Source organism: Prinia subflava, chromosome 8 (assembly GCF_021018805.1).
Source record: "Prinia subflava isolate CZ2003 ecotype Zambia chromosome 8, Cam_Psub_1.2, whole genome shotgun sequence".
NCBI classification, from domain to species: domain Eukaryota; kingdom Metazoa; phylum Chordata; class Aves; order Passeriformes; family Cisticolidae; genus Prinia; species Prinia subflava.
In genome coordinates this window covers 23004360-23025378 of record NC_086254.1, presented here as the reverse complement: position 1 = coordinate 23025378, position 21019 = coordinate 23004360, and the positions used below count along the sequence as shown (strand labels likewise).

At 44.5% G+C, this 21019-nt stretch overlaps 1 protein-coding gene across 1 annotated transcript in view; it reads right to left on the bottom strand.

Annotated features, from left to right (window-relative positions):
* Nucleotides 1-21019, bottom strand: part of PTPN1 (protein tyrosine phosphatase non-receptor type 1) — a 31478-nt gene that overhangs the window by 3566 nt on the left and 6893 nt on the right. The window contains exons 2-8 of the mRNA XM_063404155.1: nt 6882-6972; nt 5029-5129; nt 3752-3850; nt 2142-2279; nt 1480-1689; nt 910-1071; nt 73-287 (exon numbers count right to left, since the gene is read on the bottom strand). Coding sequence (XP_063260225.1) covers nt 73-287; nt 910-1071; nt 1480-1689; nt 2142-2279; nt 3752-3850; nt 5029-5129; nt 6882-6972 — 1016 coding nt within the window. The remainder of the gene's footprint in view (nt 1-72; nt 288-909; nt 1072-1479; nt 1690-2141; nt 2280-3751; nt 3851-5028; nt 5130-6881; nt 6973-21019) is intronic.

Below are 21019 nucleotides of genomic sequence, written 5' to 3'. Positions count from 1 at the left end.
AGCTGAGGGTGGAACAGAGCACTCCTCCCCGGGGTCACTCCGTGCCGGGGCAGGGCCCAGGTGCAGCGTTACCTGTCGGTGCCAGCCCTGCTGCTCGGTGCCGCCTCCTGCGCGCCGCTGCCCGCGGCCCTGCCCTCCTCCTCTGCCCCCTGCCCCGGGCACGGCTCCGGGGGCTCGTGCATCCTCCCGTTGTGCAGCTCCGAGGTTCTCTTGGGGGGCCGGGGAGGGGGCGGCGCCTGCTCGGGGGGAGGCTCCAGGTCCTCGTTGGAGAGCTCCTTCCACTGCTCCTGCAGGGAAGGACAAGCCCTGTTAAGCTTTTCTCTTCTATGTGAGCTGCTCTAACTTTAAACTTTACCATGGCAGAATCTTTATACTCCACCTTTTAGTTAACTCTTAAAGTGGCTCTTTTTTTGCATTGAAGAAAAAGAAAGACAAACCAGACACAAGAACTCCAAGCCCAAGCTATATCTATTACACAAAAAACATACTGGCCATTTAAGCAAAAAATTCCAATCTGCTTCTAAAAAACTTAGCACAAAATCAAACCTGTTTTGCTAGAGTTCTGCTTACCATAAAAAACCCTGATGAATTTAATCATGACACTTAAACTTCAGGCATTTTAGAAAACTTGTACTGTCTGAAATGCCAGGGGAGGCTGATGCAGCAGCCCCACCCCAGTCCCTCTGCAGGAAAGCACCTGCAGGAGGCACCTGCTACATAACAGGTACTTTTGGAAATAAATAAAATACAGAACTTTAGGTCGTGACAGATTGTAAAACACTGTACCTAAAAACCCCATAATATAAACATGTACTGAAGCTGAAGCAAGCACCACATTTGAAGCGTCTTTCCATGCTGTTCCTCCCACCCACTCGCTGCAGTTCCCTGGGAGCTGCCAGGAGCGCTCACTTGCACTGAAGCATCTCCCATGATGAATTTTGCCCCTTCAATAACAGCTAAGTAGGAGAAGCGGAGCTGATCTGCAGTCTGGATGAGCCCCATCCTGTACTTCCTCATTTCCAGGAGAACCTGCTTGACGTCCACGGAAGAGGGATCTTTCCGTTTGTCCATCTGCAGATGAAAATGTGAAACATGTTTTCTGCTCTGATGGAACAGTGACTCATTTTGTGGTAGAGCCTGCATACCACCCTCCACATTGCAGAAGGAATGAACTCACACACAACTGGTATCAGCAGCTCATTACTGGGTCTCCAAAAACACAGAGGGGAAAACACTGAGCCTCAAAAATGCTGCTTTCCCTGAAGGCAAAGCCTGCCTTTGTGAATCACTCTGAAAACTGCAGACTTCTCCTGCCCAGGCTCAAAATGGCCACTGAGGAACCAGACCTCGGAATTCGCTCCCAGAACAGCGGAGTAAAACAACGGCAAATCCCAGGGAACCCTTCCCAGCCCCTGGCCCTGCCCTTGAGGGCTCCAGCAGAGCTCCCTGTGCAGAGCAGGCTGCCCTGCTGGCCCTTACCAGCAGCAGACACGTGTCCACCAGGCAGAAGGTGCCGGACCTGCCGATGCCGGCGCTGCAGTGCACCACGACCGGGCCGTGGGCGGCGCCCAGCGAGCCCGACTCCCGCACCTTGAACAGGAAATTCAGGAACGACGCCGGCGACTCCGGCACGCCAAAGTCGGGCCAGGTGGTGTAGTGAAAGTGTAGAATCTCTCGAGTTTCCTGGCTCTGCAAAAACAGGGTTTGGGAACTCTTTTGGTCTGGGTGCACCAGTCAGGGGGACTGGGAACAGCTGCCTTTAATTCCAAGGACAAAGTTTCACCAGTCTGAGGGAGCTCTTATAGCTGCACAGCCAAGAAACTAATTACCAGTAATGGTCTCTTGTTGTGAAGGTCTCCACTGGGAGCAAAAGGGATTGGGTAAGTAAATTTACTTATTTGGAGTTTAGTTATTTCAGTACAGTTCAAAAGCTTGTGTCTGGGTATGGCTGAGACATTGAACTGCCTGCAGGGTCCCCAGGTACGTCTCATAAATACCCAAGAGTTTCATTTCCACATCTCATGCAGAACCATCAAATCCAGGACAATTCACAACCACCAATTTCAAGCCCTTGCTGGTGAGGAGATGAATTTCACCCCAGGGAGAACAAGGACTGGGACTGGATGAGATCCAGTACTCACGGTCAGGTTTTCCAACTCCAGCTGTCGTACTGTGTAGTAGGATTTTATATCTTCAGATATCAATGTTAGTTTCAAGTTTGTGTCTTCAAAAAACATTTCTTTCTCCTCCTTACGTGGCCAGTACTGTGCACACTTTATCTAAAACCAAGCAGGAGACACATAAATGCCATTACCCACCTCTGACTGAATTGCAATTTTCTTATTAAGGTCTCCCAGAGACTGCTGCATGCCAGGGACTTTATGAGCCAACCAAACAGGAAAGCAGCACATTTGGAAGTGTGCAGGAAAAACCTGGAACTAAAATACTCATCAGCATCATGAAAAGGAAAGTCTGCACCCGAAATGTGGGGATCCTGTGCCCGGGAGATTTGGCCTCCTCCTGCTGCCCCCGACCTCTCCTCTGCCCTGGGATGGCATCAGCACCTGACCCTTCCCTCTCCGAGGCTCTGCACATGGCCCTGGCCCCTTTTGTTAAAGGGCAAACAATTGTGGCCAAACCAAAAGTGGAAGAACGATGCTAAACCTACACCAGGCTCGAGACTAAGATGATTTCTGACAGCACTTTAATAAATAGAAAACCCCTTCAGCATTTTCTTCATAGGCAGACTAACAGAGGTTTTGCTCAAACTAATTCCAGTTTATTTTGAAAACACATCCTCTTGTTTATCAGGATGTAGAACACAGCTAGAATCCTCTGCACTTTTTGCTTGGATTTGTATTAATGTTAAAGTTATAGCTATTGCCTTTGTGTCTAGTTTCTCCACAAATGCGTCTGCAAACAATATTTTATTGTGCTCCACTCTGAGTCTCCCACTGCTGTTTGCTGAGGAGTGTAAGCACTGCCCTAAGGGATCACAGTAATTTGTTTTGTTCAAAACTACAGCAGTGCAGAGAAGGAGCAAGAATGGTTGGAAAGGAAGAAACTATTGAAAAATATGGTTACTGCATCTCTTTTGAAGATTAAATTTCACTTGTTGTACAAAACCCAACCAAACACTGAAAAATCCAGACTGCAGTTTTTTAAAACACAGCTCATTGCCCAGGAATTTTCCTGATAATTGGGAATGTTTTCCTGATGATGCAAAAGCATGTACCACCCAGTTATCACTGGTGGATACCCAAGACACTCACTGCCCTCCTCCAAAATGTCTTTATACACTATTATACTTTATTCTGTTCTGTCCAGCAGTGACCCTGGAGGGGACAGTGTGCCTTGGGGGCCACTGCATGATCAGAGCTCAGTGTGTGATGGAAACCTGGAGCCCCAGAGCTCCTCTCTCTACTGCAGAGCCCTGAGAGGTGAAATCCATGCACACTGACAACTCCAGACCCCCTGGTTAGCAGCAGAGACTTCCATTTGTGTGGAGTCATGTTGTGTTTGTGTTTTATTTCAGACAAATGCACGAGAAATTACAATTACAAACCAAGCGATTTTCATTTTCTGACTGCAGTAAGATCAGTTCACCAGGTATTCAATTCCAGGCACAATTTCTTAGACAAAACTACTTACAGTCATCCCATCCTGTTCTTTGGGTTGGTTTTACTTGGGTTTCTTATTACAGAAAATCATAAATGTGATGAACACATAGCTAGAACTGGTGAGTACTTACAGATCCCTTTTCCATCACTCTGTTCAACATGACAACACCACGGCTTTTCTGTTCCCAAACCATCTCCCAAAAGTGACCACAAGTATTTGGCAAAGGTCCCTGCAGAGACAGAATCCCCAGAAATAAGCATTATTTTCTGTAAATGTCAGTGCATTCTTCCCCGGTAGCAGTCCCTGCACAAGGCAAGAGATTTAAACAAGTAACAAGCAACTTCTCATTCAAAACTGTAAAAAATGCAGTGAGACAGCTTTAAGTTCCATGTTATGCATTTACTCATGAAAGCACAGTTCATATTTCCCCCCATACATTAGAGGAAGAGAGAGACAGTCTTCATTTGTGAGAACAGAACTGGGAGTGAAAAATGCTGCATTTTTCTAGGAAAGGTATACAGAGGTCATGGGGAAATAAACCCCACTGACTAAAAGCAAAAATAACATCTGTGTGAAACTACCCTGCAATCCCTCATCCTTATTCACGATACTTGAAAATTACTTGACTAAAAGACTGAAAGGATGTAAAATCAGTAACAAATTATATGGTCTTCCAGAATCTTCAGAGATTTACTTTGGGACTGAATGAAATGGTGACTCCTTTGAAAGACTATCTATTCCCAAAGTAGATTTCCTTATAACTTCCATTTCTGCTATTGCTATTGCTCTGAAGTTTGGGTTTCATCCACTCCTGTGCTCAAACAGAACAGCACAAAGAATGACTGGATTTAAATGAAGCCTTCAAACCATTAAATTTGGCTCAGGACAGCAGCCAGGAGCCAGCAGCAGTCAGGGGCACGTTTGACTATTGCACACAGAGCTCACCCCTGTGATCAACCCCCCGTCCTGTGAAGGGCAAATGCACACTGCTCTGCCCGTTTCTTCCTGAGGAGATTTATCTTTATTCTTTAGAAACAGGAAGGAAGAGCTGTCACTTGAAAATATTAATCCCAGTCTACCTTTATCTAAAGTGTGTGCGGAAGGGGTAAAAAAAAGTGCCGAGATTAGAGATCGGGACAGTCTCCAGGGAAGTGAACATTTAGGAAAAACAAGAGGCCTGGCACAGCTGCTGGCTCTCAGAATGAAACAACAGGGTATGTGGGTACTTCTAAATTTGTTATACAGATAGGTGTGGAATTGACAGATTCAGGGAAAAGCAGTGATTTTTACACACACACAGATGTTCGTATGCACTTAAGTAGCTTTACAACAAGAAAACAAACAGAAAACCCATGAGAAACAACTCCAGCCACCGTAAGATTTTTATTATCCACTGCCAGCAATTACCTGGGTAAGGATGTAGCTCCTTTGGGCCTCTTCCATCCTTATCAAACTAGCATTGATATAGTCATTGTCACCTTGGTTTAGCTTAATTCGACTGTGATCAACTGCAGCACAATTAGAAAACAGCGGTTAATGAATATGGAACACAGCACAAGCCATGCACACCCCCATCAGATGTTGGGGTCACAGAGCTGGGGAAGAGCTCAGCCCAGCCAGGGCAGCGCTCCTGGGGGCTCTGGGCACAGCAGAGGTGCTGCAAGAACAGTCCCTGGGCAGAGCTGAGCACAGCTCACACTCCGCTCCCAAGAACACTGCCAGAGTGGAGTTTGCATCTGAAATAATCCCCACTGCAATCTGCAAACCAGATCCCACTGACCTATTTATGCAGTTATCAAGGTGCTGGTTTTGAATAAATCTAATTACACAACTGCTTATCTTTTCAGCTTAAACATTCAAACACAGCTTGTTCAAGGCTGTTAAAGGTTTGTCTAAACATATATCGGGCAAACAGGACAGAGACCTTTTATCTGACAGACTGACATCTAGCTACTGTACCCAACCCAACCACCCTTTCATGTACAGAAAAAATAGCAAAATTCAAGAAATACAGCTAATGGAAATTATTTGCTCTTTTGTTAGTCACGTGCTCAACTAGGGACTAGAGAAACCAAACCACCAGCTAAAAAATACACACATGGGTTCCCACATTTTGCAAGAAAGCAAACAGACTGGGAACAGGATTATCTAAAGGCAAGAAGGAATTTGTTACTCACAACCTCAAATATTAGAACTGCTTAGTAAAGCAAATTATGTGCAACATTTCTGTGCTGGTCGACTGCCCCAAAGACTTCAGCAGCTTTTAAGCCAGAAGTTCTGTGCCACAGAGCAGCAGGGACAGGGCCTGCTGAGCCCAGAGTGCTGCACCCTGAGGGGACACGTGGGCCAGGACTGGCACTGCCCTGTGCAGAGAAGGCTGCTCAGAGACCTCCTGGGAGCTCCCTGCAGTGCCAGATCCATTAAAAACTATCTGACCAGATCCATGAAATGTTCTATCTGACCAGATCCATGAAATGTTGTATCTGACCAGAACCATGAAATGTTGTATCTGACCATATCTATTAAATGTTATATCTGACCATATCCATGAAATGTTGTATCTGACCAGATCCATGAAATGTTCTATCTGACCAGATCCATGAAATGTTGTATCTGACCAGATCCATCATTTCTGACCGTGTGACTGCAGCCCTGCCCTCGCAGCACTGCTGCAGCCCAAAGCCCTGGATGCCAGGCGTGGGCAGGTGGCCGTGGCACTGTCCCTGTCCCTGGGATGACAGCAGAGCCAGGCTGCAGCAGCACAGTGAGCTGTGCTTGCACAGGGCTGTGCTCAGAGATGCACTGCCCCCAGCACAGGGGACACAGCCATTTCCAAAGCCAGCTGTGGCCTGGGAGCTCAGGAGCTGAGCTCTCTCCTGGCACAGTTCTGTGCCACACTGCTCCCCCTGTGCTGCCTGGCTCTGCTAGGTGAGAACTGCACAGAAACCACCCCTGCAACCTCACAAATGCTACTGCAGCCACCATTCTTCTCCAGCAGAAGAACTCAAAGGAAAAGCAAGTTTCTTTCTTCAGATTTCTGTCCACAAATGCAGTCTCTACTGTGTGCTGCTCTAGTATAACCCTATGGATATAAAAGCATCCTGTGACACCAATCTCACAAATAAATAAATACACTAACAAAGAATTGTCTTGGATGCTTATCCACCTAACAGAATCCTGTCCTTACAAAGAACATTTAGCTGTGAGAAGTCATTAGAGGTCAACAGTCTTACAAACAATGGAAAAGAAAGTGTACTTACAGGGGCTGACATCTCTGTACCTATTTCTATTTTTGTTTCTGGGATGTTTGGCCACTTTACATGGAAAATCACTGGCTTCATGCCTGATGTCCTGAAACAAACAAAAAAACCACCCTGTTAGGTATGAATCCATCTAATTTCAAATCATTAGCTATTTTAAGACAAATACTCATTTGACTTCACATCTTCACGTGAGCGAATTCTGGACAGAAAGCATTTCGGGCCTCAAATGAAGAGCTGAGTTTAAATTTCTCAGAATACAACACTAACATTATTTATTAAAATACTATTAGTTTGCATAATAAAGTAACACAACATTCACCAGACATTATGCCTGTCAGCTCCTGAAGGAGCAGGGTCTCTGCCCCAAAGCACTTCCACATAAACTGCTTTAAGCCCTTGTTTGCAGCATCAGTGAAAATACCAACCCTGCTTCTGACTCAGCAGCAATGAAAACATTCACTGTGGCAGAAAAGAACTTGTCTACCCCCCCAGGCATCACACACACACAGAGGTGACTTGTCTAACACCTCTTCCATCATTATCTTGAGTTATCAGCAAGATGTCACAAAGCTGCAATGGCTGAAGTCAGTTGTACCCAATTCACGTGCTCAGCTAAAACAGATGTAGCATCTCAAACAGATCACCAGGGCTCTCTGTTAGGTTTTTTCAGGTGTATGTAATAGCTCAGCTATTTGAGACAATTTCAGAAGTCAAAATAAAAAGAATTCTGCTGTCCTTGGACATTAGTCCCAATGTGCTGAAACAGAATTTCATATTGTAAATAAATACTGTGTAAGCACAGTTCTGCATATAAAAAATCATGTACAACGCTCAAGATTTTTTCAAGTGGGCCATCCACTGCAGCACATCACCTGTTTATCTCTTCTGCTGCATTATTCAGGTATGTACCAATTTACCCTGAGTGCTACATGTCAGGAGAAGAGTTCTGATTTACATAAACCTGCCCAAAATTAGCACAGTATTCTGAAACTGAAATAAGGGCTGACATCAGCTGCCAGCTTTTTATAACTGAACACATGGCTGTCAGTATTTCTGCTTATGAAAAATGCAGTCTGGAGAATATGATCTGGACTGCCACAGTCTAATATCTCAAACATGAGGCAGCTAAAATGGGTGTTTTCAGAAATCTGTCTCTGACGCTAGGCTGGTGACTTTGTACTTCACAGGGATTTATTCTTCTGTACTGATTGTATGGCATTAACAAGAGAAAAAAACAGGTAACTAGGAAAGATGGTTTTCTAGATCACTAACCACATTTCCCAAATGTGTGTTGAAAATCCCTAACACCCAAAACCACCACAACTCCCCCTGACTTAGGATTCACATTATAAAAGCATCAAACAAAACGCAAACCAAACCAAGATCCCTGAGGAATTTTTCTGTAAATACTGGGCTATATTAGCAGCAGCACTAGGACACAGTTTAATTTCATAGCATTAACAGATTTAAAAAAACTGTCCCCTCTTTTAAAACGAAATGGATCAAGTGCTTCTTTAGAGAAATTGAATTATACAAAGGAACTCTAATACAAAAATATTACACTGAAGCATCCACATGTATGTGCACACACAAACTACTGCCAGTCCCCAGGAGTTTCCACAGATCAAACACCAACATCAAGTACTTCAGGAACTGAAAGGGGCAATTTATTGTGCAGGGAATAGCGAGCTGGCTATTACCTCACCAGCAAATATCAGATCTTTTTCAAGATGCCACAGTGCCTAAAGGTACTTGGAGAATAATGGATTTCTAGGAGATGCTGAATTCCCACAGGCACAGAGAAAATGGAAAGAAAGAAGTCACTCGTGTGCCTTCAGCAGACTATTTAAAAACAGCAGTGTATTTCTGGAGCATGTTTCAAGAAACAGGAAAAACCATGGGGTGGGGGTGGGATGGTAAAAAAAGAGGGATCAAGATATGGCAACAGGCAAGCTGCTGTGAAAACCCAGCCAGCACCCAGCACTTCACTGCAGAGCGTGATGAATATGGGTGAAAAGGAAAATCCTGGAGAGCAGGCGTGCCTGGACATCAGACAGGGCATCCTCTCCTCAGCAACGGGGGAGGAAAGTGCTTTGGAGCTTTGGTTGGGGCTTGTTTTTTGGCTACAGAAGTTGCTAGAACACCTAAAGTGACCAAAGCAAGTTTATCAACCAAGGTCACTTCCAGGATATGAAGCTGACTTCAGTGGAAATGCAATTGCCTTCAGCAGAGAAAATGGCTGGAGAGAAACATCCCAGTGCCCACAGGAGCTGTGTGGCCACGCCAGGGGCCCTGCCAAACACTGCTGTGTCCCATCACTACTGACACCACTTAACTGCTGGGAGGGTATCTCCAGAGCATGTCCACAACAGCACCACAGGTCCCATGCTGGAGAAATGTGACTCATTCACAGCAGGGAATTACTGTGCTCTGAGGAACTTGAAGCCAGCCACGTCACGAGAACTGAAGGTAGTGGACGCAGGCAGGGATTTATGAAGTTACAAAACACCTTCTTGAATCACACCCAGTCACACTGCACAGATCCTGCCTGTCAAAAAGCAAGCTCGACATTTCATCTAAAAGGTCGCGCAATATAAAACTTTAAAGAGGAAGGGCTAGAACTGAAGTCAGTTTTCCAAAGTCAAATGCTTTGGGTTTGGAGCATGAGTCATTTCATGCCACTCATCTCCTGCTTTTAAGCCTGACCCCCAAACACTTCAGGGGTGGAAAGAGGAAGTCTGAAGCCCTGTTCTTCAAAGGGGAAGTTCTGTAGCTCTGAGCACAACTGCACTCTGGGCTTCACTCTCCCCATCCTGCTCAGATGCCAGCAGGAGATTCAGAAAGAGAAGATGCACCCCAAAATCTTCAAGTAAATATTATGTTAGACCACAGGAAGAGGCGGCCATGCCATCAGCCATTCAAGCACTCTGTGTAGATTTTGTAGCAGAATTTAGAACAGAAACTAAAGGTGCAGTCCCAGTGTCTTCAGCTTCACCAGACAGACTCCTGGGAAGCCTTGCAGCAGGGCTCAATTTGATCACACTATTTAATTGCACCATAAAACTGGAGCAGCTCAGGCTCAGAGATAACAATTTACTGTCATTTTAGCAGTTCTGCTACGGGAAGCAGCAAATGCCAAGATCTTATCAGGGGCCACAGAATTGCTCCTAATCCATCTACTGAGGCACTCACACTAAGGAGAGCAATTCACAAAAATTATATAAAGACTTACATAAAAAAGCAATCTTAGCTTAAAAAACAGGTCTCCTCTTAAAGCTGCCACTGAAAAAAATGATGGCACATGATAGTGCTGGAAAAGGTGGAAGGGTGAAAAGTTACAATAAAGTCAAGTGGAAGGTGCTCTTCTCCCGAGATGTCACTCTGGGCTGGTTTCAGAAAGGAAAAACCCCTACAATCCAATGAGATTTCAGAGACCTGTAAAGAAGAGCACAAGAAAAGCAGCAAGTACCAAGAGATCCACAATAAACACCTGCTTTACACAAATGGGAAAAGGGCTCCAGATTCAGCATGGGGAGAGCAACCTGAGGCCCTGAAATGAAGATATAAAGCACACAACTGCTCATGTAACCCACTTTGACAAGGAGGATTTGATTTCTTATCCTACATTAAGCTTTACATCAGGATATTTGAGCAAGAACAAGAAATGAGGATGTAACTTGTAGATAAGAGGAAGGTCATCTAAATATCAGATAAATGGACACTTGCATCACACAACATAAATCTTAACAAGCAGCTGCAGAATTTTAGCCAGCTAAGTGAAATAGATGTGGGGTTTAATACCCTTTAAAAACATTTTATCTGGTCTCCTAGTTTTGCTTTCAACTAAGATATGGTAATATTGATTTCCTTACTAATCTCCCTCAAAAAAAAAAGAACCCAGTTGCCTGCTATGCCAAGCTTCTTCCTGAGGTCGAGCAGCACAGAGAGGAAAGGACAGGCTTGTTTAAAGTTCAACACCACTATTACACGGGGTTAAAAGAAAGAAATAAATAAGAAATCACACACTTGCAACACAGTTTCCTAGAAAGCCCCCTGCTAATTCAGCACTGCCGGGGCACTCTGAACAGGCTGTGGCACAGCAGAGGGTTTGTGACACCAGTCAGGTGCTGGCAGCACGGAAATAACCCCCCAGGAGAATGTAAACTGGGCATGACTGCCATATTAAATCATATCAACACGTGGCAAAGTGGGCTCACTTTTCCCAGGCCCATATTTATCACAGCTAGCAGGTATTACAGATTGTCTCTCACCACTGACCAGTTCCAACATGCCTCACTGGAGAGGCTTCTGACAGCAAATCCCAGTCCTTCCCTGCAGCCACTTTATCAGGGACATAACTGGAAATGCTCCTTTTGCCACCTGCACCTGAATGGCTGTCAGGGCTTGGCTGTGCTTCCTGAAGGGACAAAGCCTCAGGCTTGTGCCACTTCCAAACTTTACCAGTGCATTCATTTTGCATGTTCCCAGAAGGAGGGCACTGCTGTCAATAAACCACAGCAATACTGCACAATTCAATGCTCAGATTCCCAGACTGCTTCAGTGTCATCTGCAATGGGTAAAAACTGATTTTTCACTTCTGGTTCTTTTGAATGTTGCAGCAGAGACAGGGAAATCAAAGAGCTAAACTTTAGTATCAGGTTAAAGAATTACATGAGACTTCTCAAATTTCAGTAAGTTCAAAATATAGTTTGTCCTTGAAATTTATGACCCATAACAGAAGAAGTTCAGAGCTGCTGGCAGGAACACTCTACTTCTGCTGTTTTGTAGCCATGTACTCACTGCCAAAACAGGAAACAACTGAATGGAGCGTCGGCGTAAGAAAACAACTCAAGTTCCCTTCTTCTTCTTCACATCCATCTCTATTTTTCCTCCCAGATACTCACTCTGCTCCAGAAGAACATCTTGGACATTATTGGAAGGATAGAGACATTTGAGAATGTGAAATGGCTTTTTCTTGACAGCTGTTGTGCAAAAGCAAAGCTTTGCTATCTGTATCATCAAACAAAGCCAGTGCCAGGAAATAAACCACACTCTCATTAAAGTGTCAAGAGGTTCTAACTCAGTTGCTCCTCTTCTGTAAGAAAAATAACCACCAAGATGAGATCCAGATCTTAATTTGCCCAAACACCAGGGGTCTCTACATAAAGAGTTTTGGTTTAACCTCATCTCAAATAGACTGGTGTATCCCACAGACCAGATAGCCACATAACTCCTAAAGGAATTTAGTCTGCACTACAAATCCAGACCTTAATTTGTTTGCAGTATGGGTTTTGTGTGAGTTTAAAAATGTATCATTGCTGGCCTGTAGGGTATTCCAGGCTTCACAGACTGACAAGTGTGGTTATAAACAGTCCTGCTTTCCTGGTTACCTAATATTTTCAATCTGACATCTCACAAGCTGTCTAAGAGCATTATAGCTTTTACAGAGCTACCATCACCAAAAAACCATGAACAAACCCCAAGGCTTTGGAGGCTTCAGAGGAGAACAAACGACATGAACCCTGCAAATGCTAGAACATAAGGGAGGGATGAGAAAGACTTCTCACACCTTTCCATGTGCTGCATAACCAAGGTATTTTCTAGAATTTAGACAAGCCGAAAATGGTGTGTTTCAAATTGGAAACAAAAGGACAAGAAATGCCCCCCACTGCAGATAGCTGAGTTTCTCAAGGGGGTCTCTGACTTCATGAAATAGGAATCATGGAATAATTTACCACAGAATTTTTACCTACACTCAGAGTCCTCTACTCTCTTTCAGAGACACTGTGCTGATAACCTCAGTTAATGTTAAGGAAGCAAGACTGCACTATCTGCCCCAAATCTTGCATAATCCATCATCACCATTCTCCCAAATCTTGTGTCACCCATTACCACCATACAATCTTAAAATAAATGAACTAATTTGATTAATAAGTAAATAAGATAATCAAATGTAAGTCTTGCTTCCTCACCAGGTAACAGAGTCAAGGTCTTACCAGTTAAAAGCTGAATGGATCTTTACAGATTCTTTTTCCTTTTCTCCCATTTTTGATCCCAGTGTATGCATCTGCTCCTGGACTCTTGGCTCTGAACACATCCTGCTCTTCTGTTCAGCTGGGCATGCTGGCACAGTGCCCACTGAGAGAATACAGATTTGCAGAATATCTGCTGTTACCTACAGCTGAGGAGGAACCTGAAAGGCCATGCAGAACTGGCTATTGCACAGCAGAGAAGGACATTGTCACCTTCTGCCTGAGGAGATTCCAGGCTGTTGTTCAGTACTGGATCTACAGTCACAGTTGAAGGCCCCCAGATCAGTTGGGAAGATCATTAACACACTCATCTAATGAGCCCTGCCAGCACCACTGCAGGAGCAGGAGCACACAGACACACAACGAGCTCTGTGGGCTCCATGAGTAATACCACGAGTCAGTCTGAAAGCAACCAGCCCGAAGTATCCGAGTTCCACTCTTCCTACTCAGCCTCGATGAAGTTTTTTAAAAAGAGCCTTCGCTTTAGATTGAGATGTGCACTTCACATGCACTGAGCTACAACCGAAACTTGTCTGTGGTGTTTGTGTCCTTTCACCTTTTCCTGGAAAGTGTGTTGACTAAAAGCCAAACAAACAGCACAGCACTTTAGCTGCTTAACAGACAAACACCGCAGTCATCTCACTCAGGACAAATATTTTAAAGAAACAAAATAAGATTGCAAATGTTCGATTTATTTTTCAAATAAGAAATGCCAACATTAGTGTAGTTGTGTCATCAGCAGTTTAAACTCGCACAGTTGCAGAACTATCACAGCATTATTTTTAATCCTTTTGGAGATTACATGAGTTTAACAAGTCTAGGTTACCAACTGGTATCTTAAAAATACTGGTCTCAATAGCAAATAATTAGCCAAGTCCAGTATTCACCATTTACAGTCACATCTACCCACCTGTGACATGCAGAATTTGCTAAAATACCAGAACTGTCAAAGAAAAAAGCGCAGTTTGCAATTCCCAAGCGATCCTAACCTTGTCAGGATCATTTTCAATGTAAGGCACCGCATGTGAGAGAGCTGCTTGCCCAGCACAGACCATGACCAGAAGGTACAGAGACACCAAAGCTCTGAGAACAGCCCTGCAGCGAGGCCGTGCTCCACCACGGCCCACCCGAGCTCCCAGCCACTGTCTGCTGTCATGAAATCAGCCATGGACACAGGGCACAGCCCCGAGCTGCCCAGCACAGGGTGACTGATGCCCCTGACACTGCCCTGCCACCACAGCCACCAGCTTCCCTCCCCAGGCTGCCAGCAGAGCCCACTGCTGCACCCCAGAAAGGGAAAGGAGCTGCAGGAAAAGGACATTCCCAAAACACCAACCACACCCTCCTGGGAACACCACCTCACCAACTCATTAGCTTTCCCTTTCGCCCCTAATTGACACTAATTAGGGAGCAGCCATGAAGCACCAGGGAGTTTAGTCAGGAGTAAGGCTGTGACTCCCTCGGGGACAGGGAAGGACCTACAAATACACAAGACCTGAGCAGCACCTGTGGTGTGGCTAAAACTTCCAGCTACTACAAACTCATCATCTCTCCTAAATCCATCATTTTTGCTCATCCAGTAGAGATAAACTGTTAGTTAAGCGTTGGGACATTCTCTAGTTCTAATCCTCAAGGCAATCATAACAAGTCAGAAAAAGAGAAGATCTTTTAAATGGTCTCCTAGTGGTGATGTTGGGTTTTTTTCAGTTTGATTTTATAACCACACATTTTAGCACCAGGACAATTGCCTGGAAGGCACATGATTCCCTGAATAAGATCACAAGGATTTTTAACCCTGATTTAGCAAACAGGACAGTGCTTGTCACACTTCCAGCCCGTTCTGCAGCACTGCTTCTGTCACAGAGAGATGAGGAGGTTCCAACAGAAGGAAACACACCCCTCTCCTGAAAGGTGCCACTGACTACATTAAAGGGTTAGCAGTAATGAAGACCAAAGAAGTTTACATTCCTGCTTGAAAACAGGAAATAATCTGACCTCAGAAATTCTGATGGGTGCTCAAAATAAGTATTACAAACTAGGTGGAATCAGAGGTGTCTACACAGAGACAGTGTGAGAGCAAAAATCTTCACTGATGTCAGAGAGGCCTTACAGAACCACATGTGCCTGAAAACAGAAAATCTGAGCTGGCAAAGAGCTCCACACTTCCCATATTTACTTATCAAGCTCATTACAAATTCAACAGCTTGACTTGGCACCTTACAACACCTCCCAAAACCACAGGCAATGCAGTGAGTAACAAAGGAAGCAGGAGATTCTGTACACTCCAATACTTATCATCAATTCCTTTTTGTTACACTGTTAACACACCATTAGCATTTGCTGCAAAGGGAAGACATGGGCTGGTTGTGAGAACGTGCACACACATAATCCTCTGCTCATCAGAGACTCAGAGCTACAAAAATATACTTCTAGGGTTTACAAAGCAAAATACCACACATTTTTTCACATCACTGCTATTGTCCTTTGAATACCCTAATGTCAAGATTGTTGTTGTCATTACATTCCAAAGTAAACATCTCTGTCTTCTTGGACTGCTAAAACATTAAAGGGTTTCAATGAGAAGGAGGCCTTGTGCTAGAGCAGGGATTTTGATCTACACCCTCTCCTCCAAGCAGCCCTGGTGTCCTCCCTGCGGAGCGGTGCCCCAGGACAGTCCCCAGCAGGCACAGGCAGGAGACAGCTCTTGGTGTCCCTCTGTCAGGGATGCTGCTGGTGCCCTCCAAGTGGATCCATCCTCAGCTGGGCTGCTCCAGCCCCTCCGTTTCTAACTCAGCAGTCCGAGTTTTTAGTATCATTTCAGGAATCCAGCCCTTGGTGTAACAACAGCTGTGAGGGACAGCTCTGGAGCTCTCCCTTCGGGAGGAGGCATTTCTCTGGGCAGTGTTTTCAGGCTCTTGTAGGAATGCTTTTCCTTCCCTGCTTCCTGAAGGCAAAGGAAAAAGCCTCAGATGAGCTCCCCTACCCCACCGTGGAAAAAGGACTGGCCCTGAAGGGAGCAGGGTTCAGAGCCAGGCCTGGGAATCCTGCATTCCTCTGGCATTTCTGGTGAGAAACTCCTTGTAAAAAATACAAAAGCACTTCTAGATTAACTCCCACTGGTGTACTTGAGGTGACACAAAGCCAGAAACAAAAGGATTCTCACCTAGGAATCACAGCTTCTGGAGTTTGCCTCATTTTTACTTTCTTGGTTTAAGCTGGTTTGAAAGTCTCTTATCATCATGGAAACAGGATTTCGTGAAAACAGAATAAATTTGCAAGCCTCATTTTCTACCCCCAACACTGACCAAATCTAAACTCAGATCTTATCTATTATAATTTATAGGACAGAGTAAGCATGCTATTGGTGTTCACAGAAGAAAATACTAATTACAATGGTTTTCCTGTAATACTTATCTGGAGTTAAACTATACATGCATTTAGAAAGTACAGCCAGTTAGAGCAGTTTTAGATACCAGCTTGCCATATGCTATGTTAAAATTAGACTGTTTTTTTTAAAAAAAGCAACAAATTTATGCACGAAGTAGGTCTATTCAGTACACTCAGATTTTGAGGAATGCTTTTTCTCATCCAGTAATCTTTGCAGAAAGTTCCAAAGAGAGCTTAGTAAAAGAAAGAAACTAGTTCAGAATGTTATTTTGAAGTAATCTTACAATATCTCACAGAACTGCAAACACTTTGTTCGGCTTAAAAAGTAATCGACTGGTTGCAATTAGCAAAAATGCTTATTGTCAGGGTGATAAATACACAACAATGTAATTTTTAGAAATAATAACATGGGTATCATTGAAAACTAGAGACCTTGCAAGATGCCTAAAAATAGTAATTTGAATTCCTAGCTTAGTCAGCTTGGCCAGAAACAGCTGTGTTCACTGTAACCTCTAATTAGTTTGCCTATTATAAGAGCCCCAAAGATTTTTTCCCTCTCCAAAACCTACTAAATTAGCCTTCGCAGCACAATGCTGTTACCACACCAGATGTAACAGAATATTCAGACTTTAGAGATTTCCCACTGCTCTTCTGAAATGTTTCATTCATAAAGGCAAAATTCTCATTTGATAAGGTAAAGGCTATCTCCCCTCTACCTGGAGCATTCACAAGAGCCTTGAAAGGTAAAGACAAGGTCCAGTTCCCAGCTGCTTCACGTGAGAAAGAAAGGTCTCGCTTCTAGCACAAGTAAACTGTTCCTTACTTTGAAACACTGAGCAAGCAAAGTCAGAATTTAAAGCAAATTTCTCTTCCCTCATGGCTAAGGGCTGTCCTTCTGCATAAATAATTGCACTCACAGTGGGTACTCCAAAGTGAATCTAAAAGCTAATTTGAACTTTCTAATGTATGTGCACCTTAATGAAAGAGTCACACCACGGCTACAGTGGGGCACATGTTCAGACTACATCAGTGTTATTTTTCAGTTTAGAATTCTATGAGACAAGCAACAGCCATATTTCCAACTTTCTACTAATTCCATCAAAACTCTCCAAGTTATAAGGTTGTATGTAGAGGAAGGGAGTGGAGGAATTGTTATATAGGAAATGGTGAACTCTGTTTCACCTATTAAAAAAATATCATCATCTACATCTTATTCAGTGGCAAACTTCATTTCCTTGAAGATGTTTGTACTGTGTGTTGCTTTACTGGCTTTCCTGAGAGGCAGTCTTTGAGTCGGATCTATGAGGGGGAAAACTGAATTTATTCAGTATCAAGGAACTCTCAGCATTCAAAATTCTGATCCCTCTGTGACACAGGTAGCAGCTCCATAATGCCAGTGGGTCTCCCCCCTGCATTCTGTTTGTCCCCTACAATTAAGGGTACAAGACCAAACTCCAGCGAGTTCTCATCTATGACAAACGAATGCTTCACCATGTTGGCCATTAGTAAGTAGACAGGCAATGGAACTACAGATTCACTCTGCCAAAGCGTGCTCATTACACTGTTACTAAAAGCTTTTTATCATTTCTAACCTAACGAGATTCCAAGAGTTTAAAGAGAATGTACAATTACTGGCATTGCACAATGCAGGTTCATGCCTCTGCATGCAAGGAAAGGTCAAACTCGAGCTCTGCTCCTGCAGCAGAACCAGCAACCAGCCCTGCTTTCAGCAGCTTTGGTTCTCAGCATTCTGCCCAAATCCCTCTCTGGGAACTTGAAGTAGCTGTAACTGCTTCACCACCATTTCCAGAAAGAAGCTTTAAGTGTCTTTTCTTAAGAAAGACTTTCAGACGGCAATTGAAGGAACTTGCTGGATTACAAATTTGCATGAACAGCTTGTTTGAGTTAGGATCTGTTTAACGTGGGGGTTGCAGTTATAATCACAGATGCCCACTTCACTGTATTTAGAATATTCAAATTTGGAAAGGAAAATCGTAGTGATGATTAAAAGCATACTGAATTCACTGAATGGTGCAACCTACAGGTTGCCAAGCTACTGCAATGCACACAAAAACCTGCTGAGAACAAACAGTACTGCTGAAAACAGATGTTAGATAAAGCAGAATTAGGATACTCCTGGTTTTCCACATGACTCTCTAATTTGTGTTTAGGAAAGCAATCTAACTAAGCTAGGTTAATATTAAACCTTACAGCACTCTGAACCCGAGCTGCTCAGCTCCAGTCCATGGCCCAAACACAGTTTTGGGGTGAGTGACTGGTGTGTCCTGCCCGGGCACAGTGATGGGGACAGCAGGGACTGTGCAGCCCCCCTGGCTCTGGGGCAGGACGCTGGACACCTCTGGTCTGCAGAAGCTTTAGCAGAAGCTGCACATCAAAGCACAATGTTTATGCAACTACTTCCAGTAGTGAACTGCTCTAAGGGTCAGAGAGAAAAAGCCAGTGTTCTTTTTGGAAAGGGAGACTTAACCCTTCAATACTAACAACAGAGATGTAAATGTGTAAGAAAATCCACCTATGGCCAAGAAGCCTGGGAACCAGCATAAAGACAACCCCTCCCATAACCCCAAAGCAGCCAGACCTTACAAGCTAAAATTCAGTATTTTTAGTTCTCCAAGCTGCAAAGCAATGCTTCAAGACACTGACAGAACCAATCCTGTGTTCTGAGAGATGTTTTAAGTGTCACTTCAGGGACAGAGAGCCTTCATGCCCAACTGTACAGGACATCTCATCTGAAAGCAACTGAGGGTTTATAAAAACAAATGTCAGTGTTAAACAGGGACATGACATAATCAAGGTAAGTGCTCACAGACATCCTAATGCAGGACAGATTAGCACTCTGCACTCCAGCCCATGAAAAAGACTGCAAAACTCGACAAGCCAGGCCTTCAAAGGACTGCTGAGTGCTCCCCATGCTAATGAAACAGACTGCAGTGAGAGTCAGTGGTGTGGATCAGATGAGATAAACAGTTTTGCCACTTCATACATCTGCTCATCCTGCTAGTTTAAAATAATTCATTCACAGAACTAAACCAGCTGATTTAGCAAAGCCAAGCAACCCTCACAACTCCCACCTCTGGCAGTGGCAGTATCCTCTCTGGAAACACGACTGCCTTTCCTTCCAGCACTGCTTGCCAGCCCAGACAGTGCTGCAAGAACCCACCACACCCCAGGCTCCACCAGACTCTTGCTCATCGTGTTCCACTTCCTGCCAGCCAAAGCCAGCTATCAGTTGTGACTGAACATGCTTTAGCACTTGATGTCTACCTCAAATCCTCATTTGCAGCTGCAGAACAGATCTGGAACACTTACAGAAAAAAAGAATACTAAAAAATGCAGTAAATACCTTTAAATAAACTCTTCACACCTATCACATCCCTTTCCATTCCCCACCCCGCAAAAGACAGCCACACCAAAGGCTTCTGAGCACAGATCCACAAATAAAGGTTATCAACTATCAGAATCATACACAAATGCCTCCTTTAACATCACCACTGCTGAGGGCAAAGCTTTTTGGATTGTATTTTTCTTCTGTAAGTATTTCAAGATACAATTTTGCCTCTAGAGAGAGAGCTTAATATGCAGAACACATGGTTAGCAAAGATTTTGGTACACGAAAACCCCAAAGATGTAGATGTTATTACATGAGAGCAATAAATGTTTGAGTGCCTGCTCCTAACTGGGTAGCAATATTAACTTATTTAGCTACTCTTAGAAGATAATAAGCACATAACAGTTTTGCCACCCCAAATTTCATGTGGTTGAGAACTCAGCAGGCAGAGCAGCACACAAGGAATTTCCTGCTGTCAGCCAGTCAGTCACAGAGCAGCATCCTGTATACTGGATTGTGTGGGCGAATAACCAAAGCCTGGGCTTGGCTCCCAGTGGAGGCTCCTGATGGTCAGCTTGACACAAATTATAAACATGAAATCAATGACAAATAAGAGGTAAGTCAGTAGTTTCCATGAAACCTTTCTGCTCGCTTTGCTTCCTGACAGGCTCTAAAAAGACTCAGACCTCTCCACTAATGCTCTCATGTGGGCTAATAAATCCAGGAACTTTGCAGCTCTAAAGATTTCACATATTTTCAACCTCCTGTTCCAATCTTTGGCCTCTACTGAGCGCCAGTCTGATGGACACAGGACAAAGCAGCTCTAGAAGCTGAGGGCCCCCTGAAAACAGCCCCGTTCCTGAGCCCTTCTCCAGGGAAGGGCTGAGCACCGTGGGCTTTGTACCTGCAGCGGATCAGACCTTCCCTGTGCCCAGGCCAACACCGCCCAAAGCCAGCACTGCTGTGCCCTGCTGCTCCCAACACGGGCCAGGCTGCCACATCCCTCCTGCTCATCTCTCAGGAGCTGTGCCAGTCACCAGGGACTGCTGGGGAACAGGAGGCAGCTGCTTCCAAAGGGAAATCACGACTGAGCCAAGCAGGTAAGGCTGCTCAGGGCCCAGCAGCACTGCCCCAGTGCTCACACCAACCCCAGCCCTGCGTTTGTAGTGCCAACCCCAGCTCACACGTGCAGGGACCAGAGGAGGGGTTTGTTGGCTCCCAGCACACACTGTCCTGCACACATTCCCTACAGCAGCCTTCAAACAGCACATGGAACACTTGAGGCCAGTGCTGAGAAGGTTTCAATACTGGGAATGAAAGAACATACAGGCTGAGACACAGTTCTTGATCGGGACATCCCACAGACC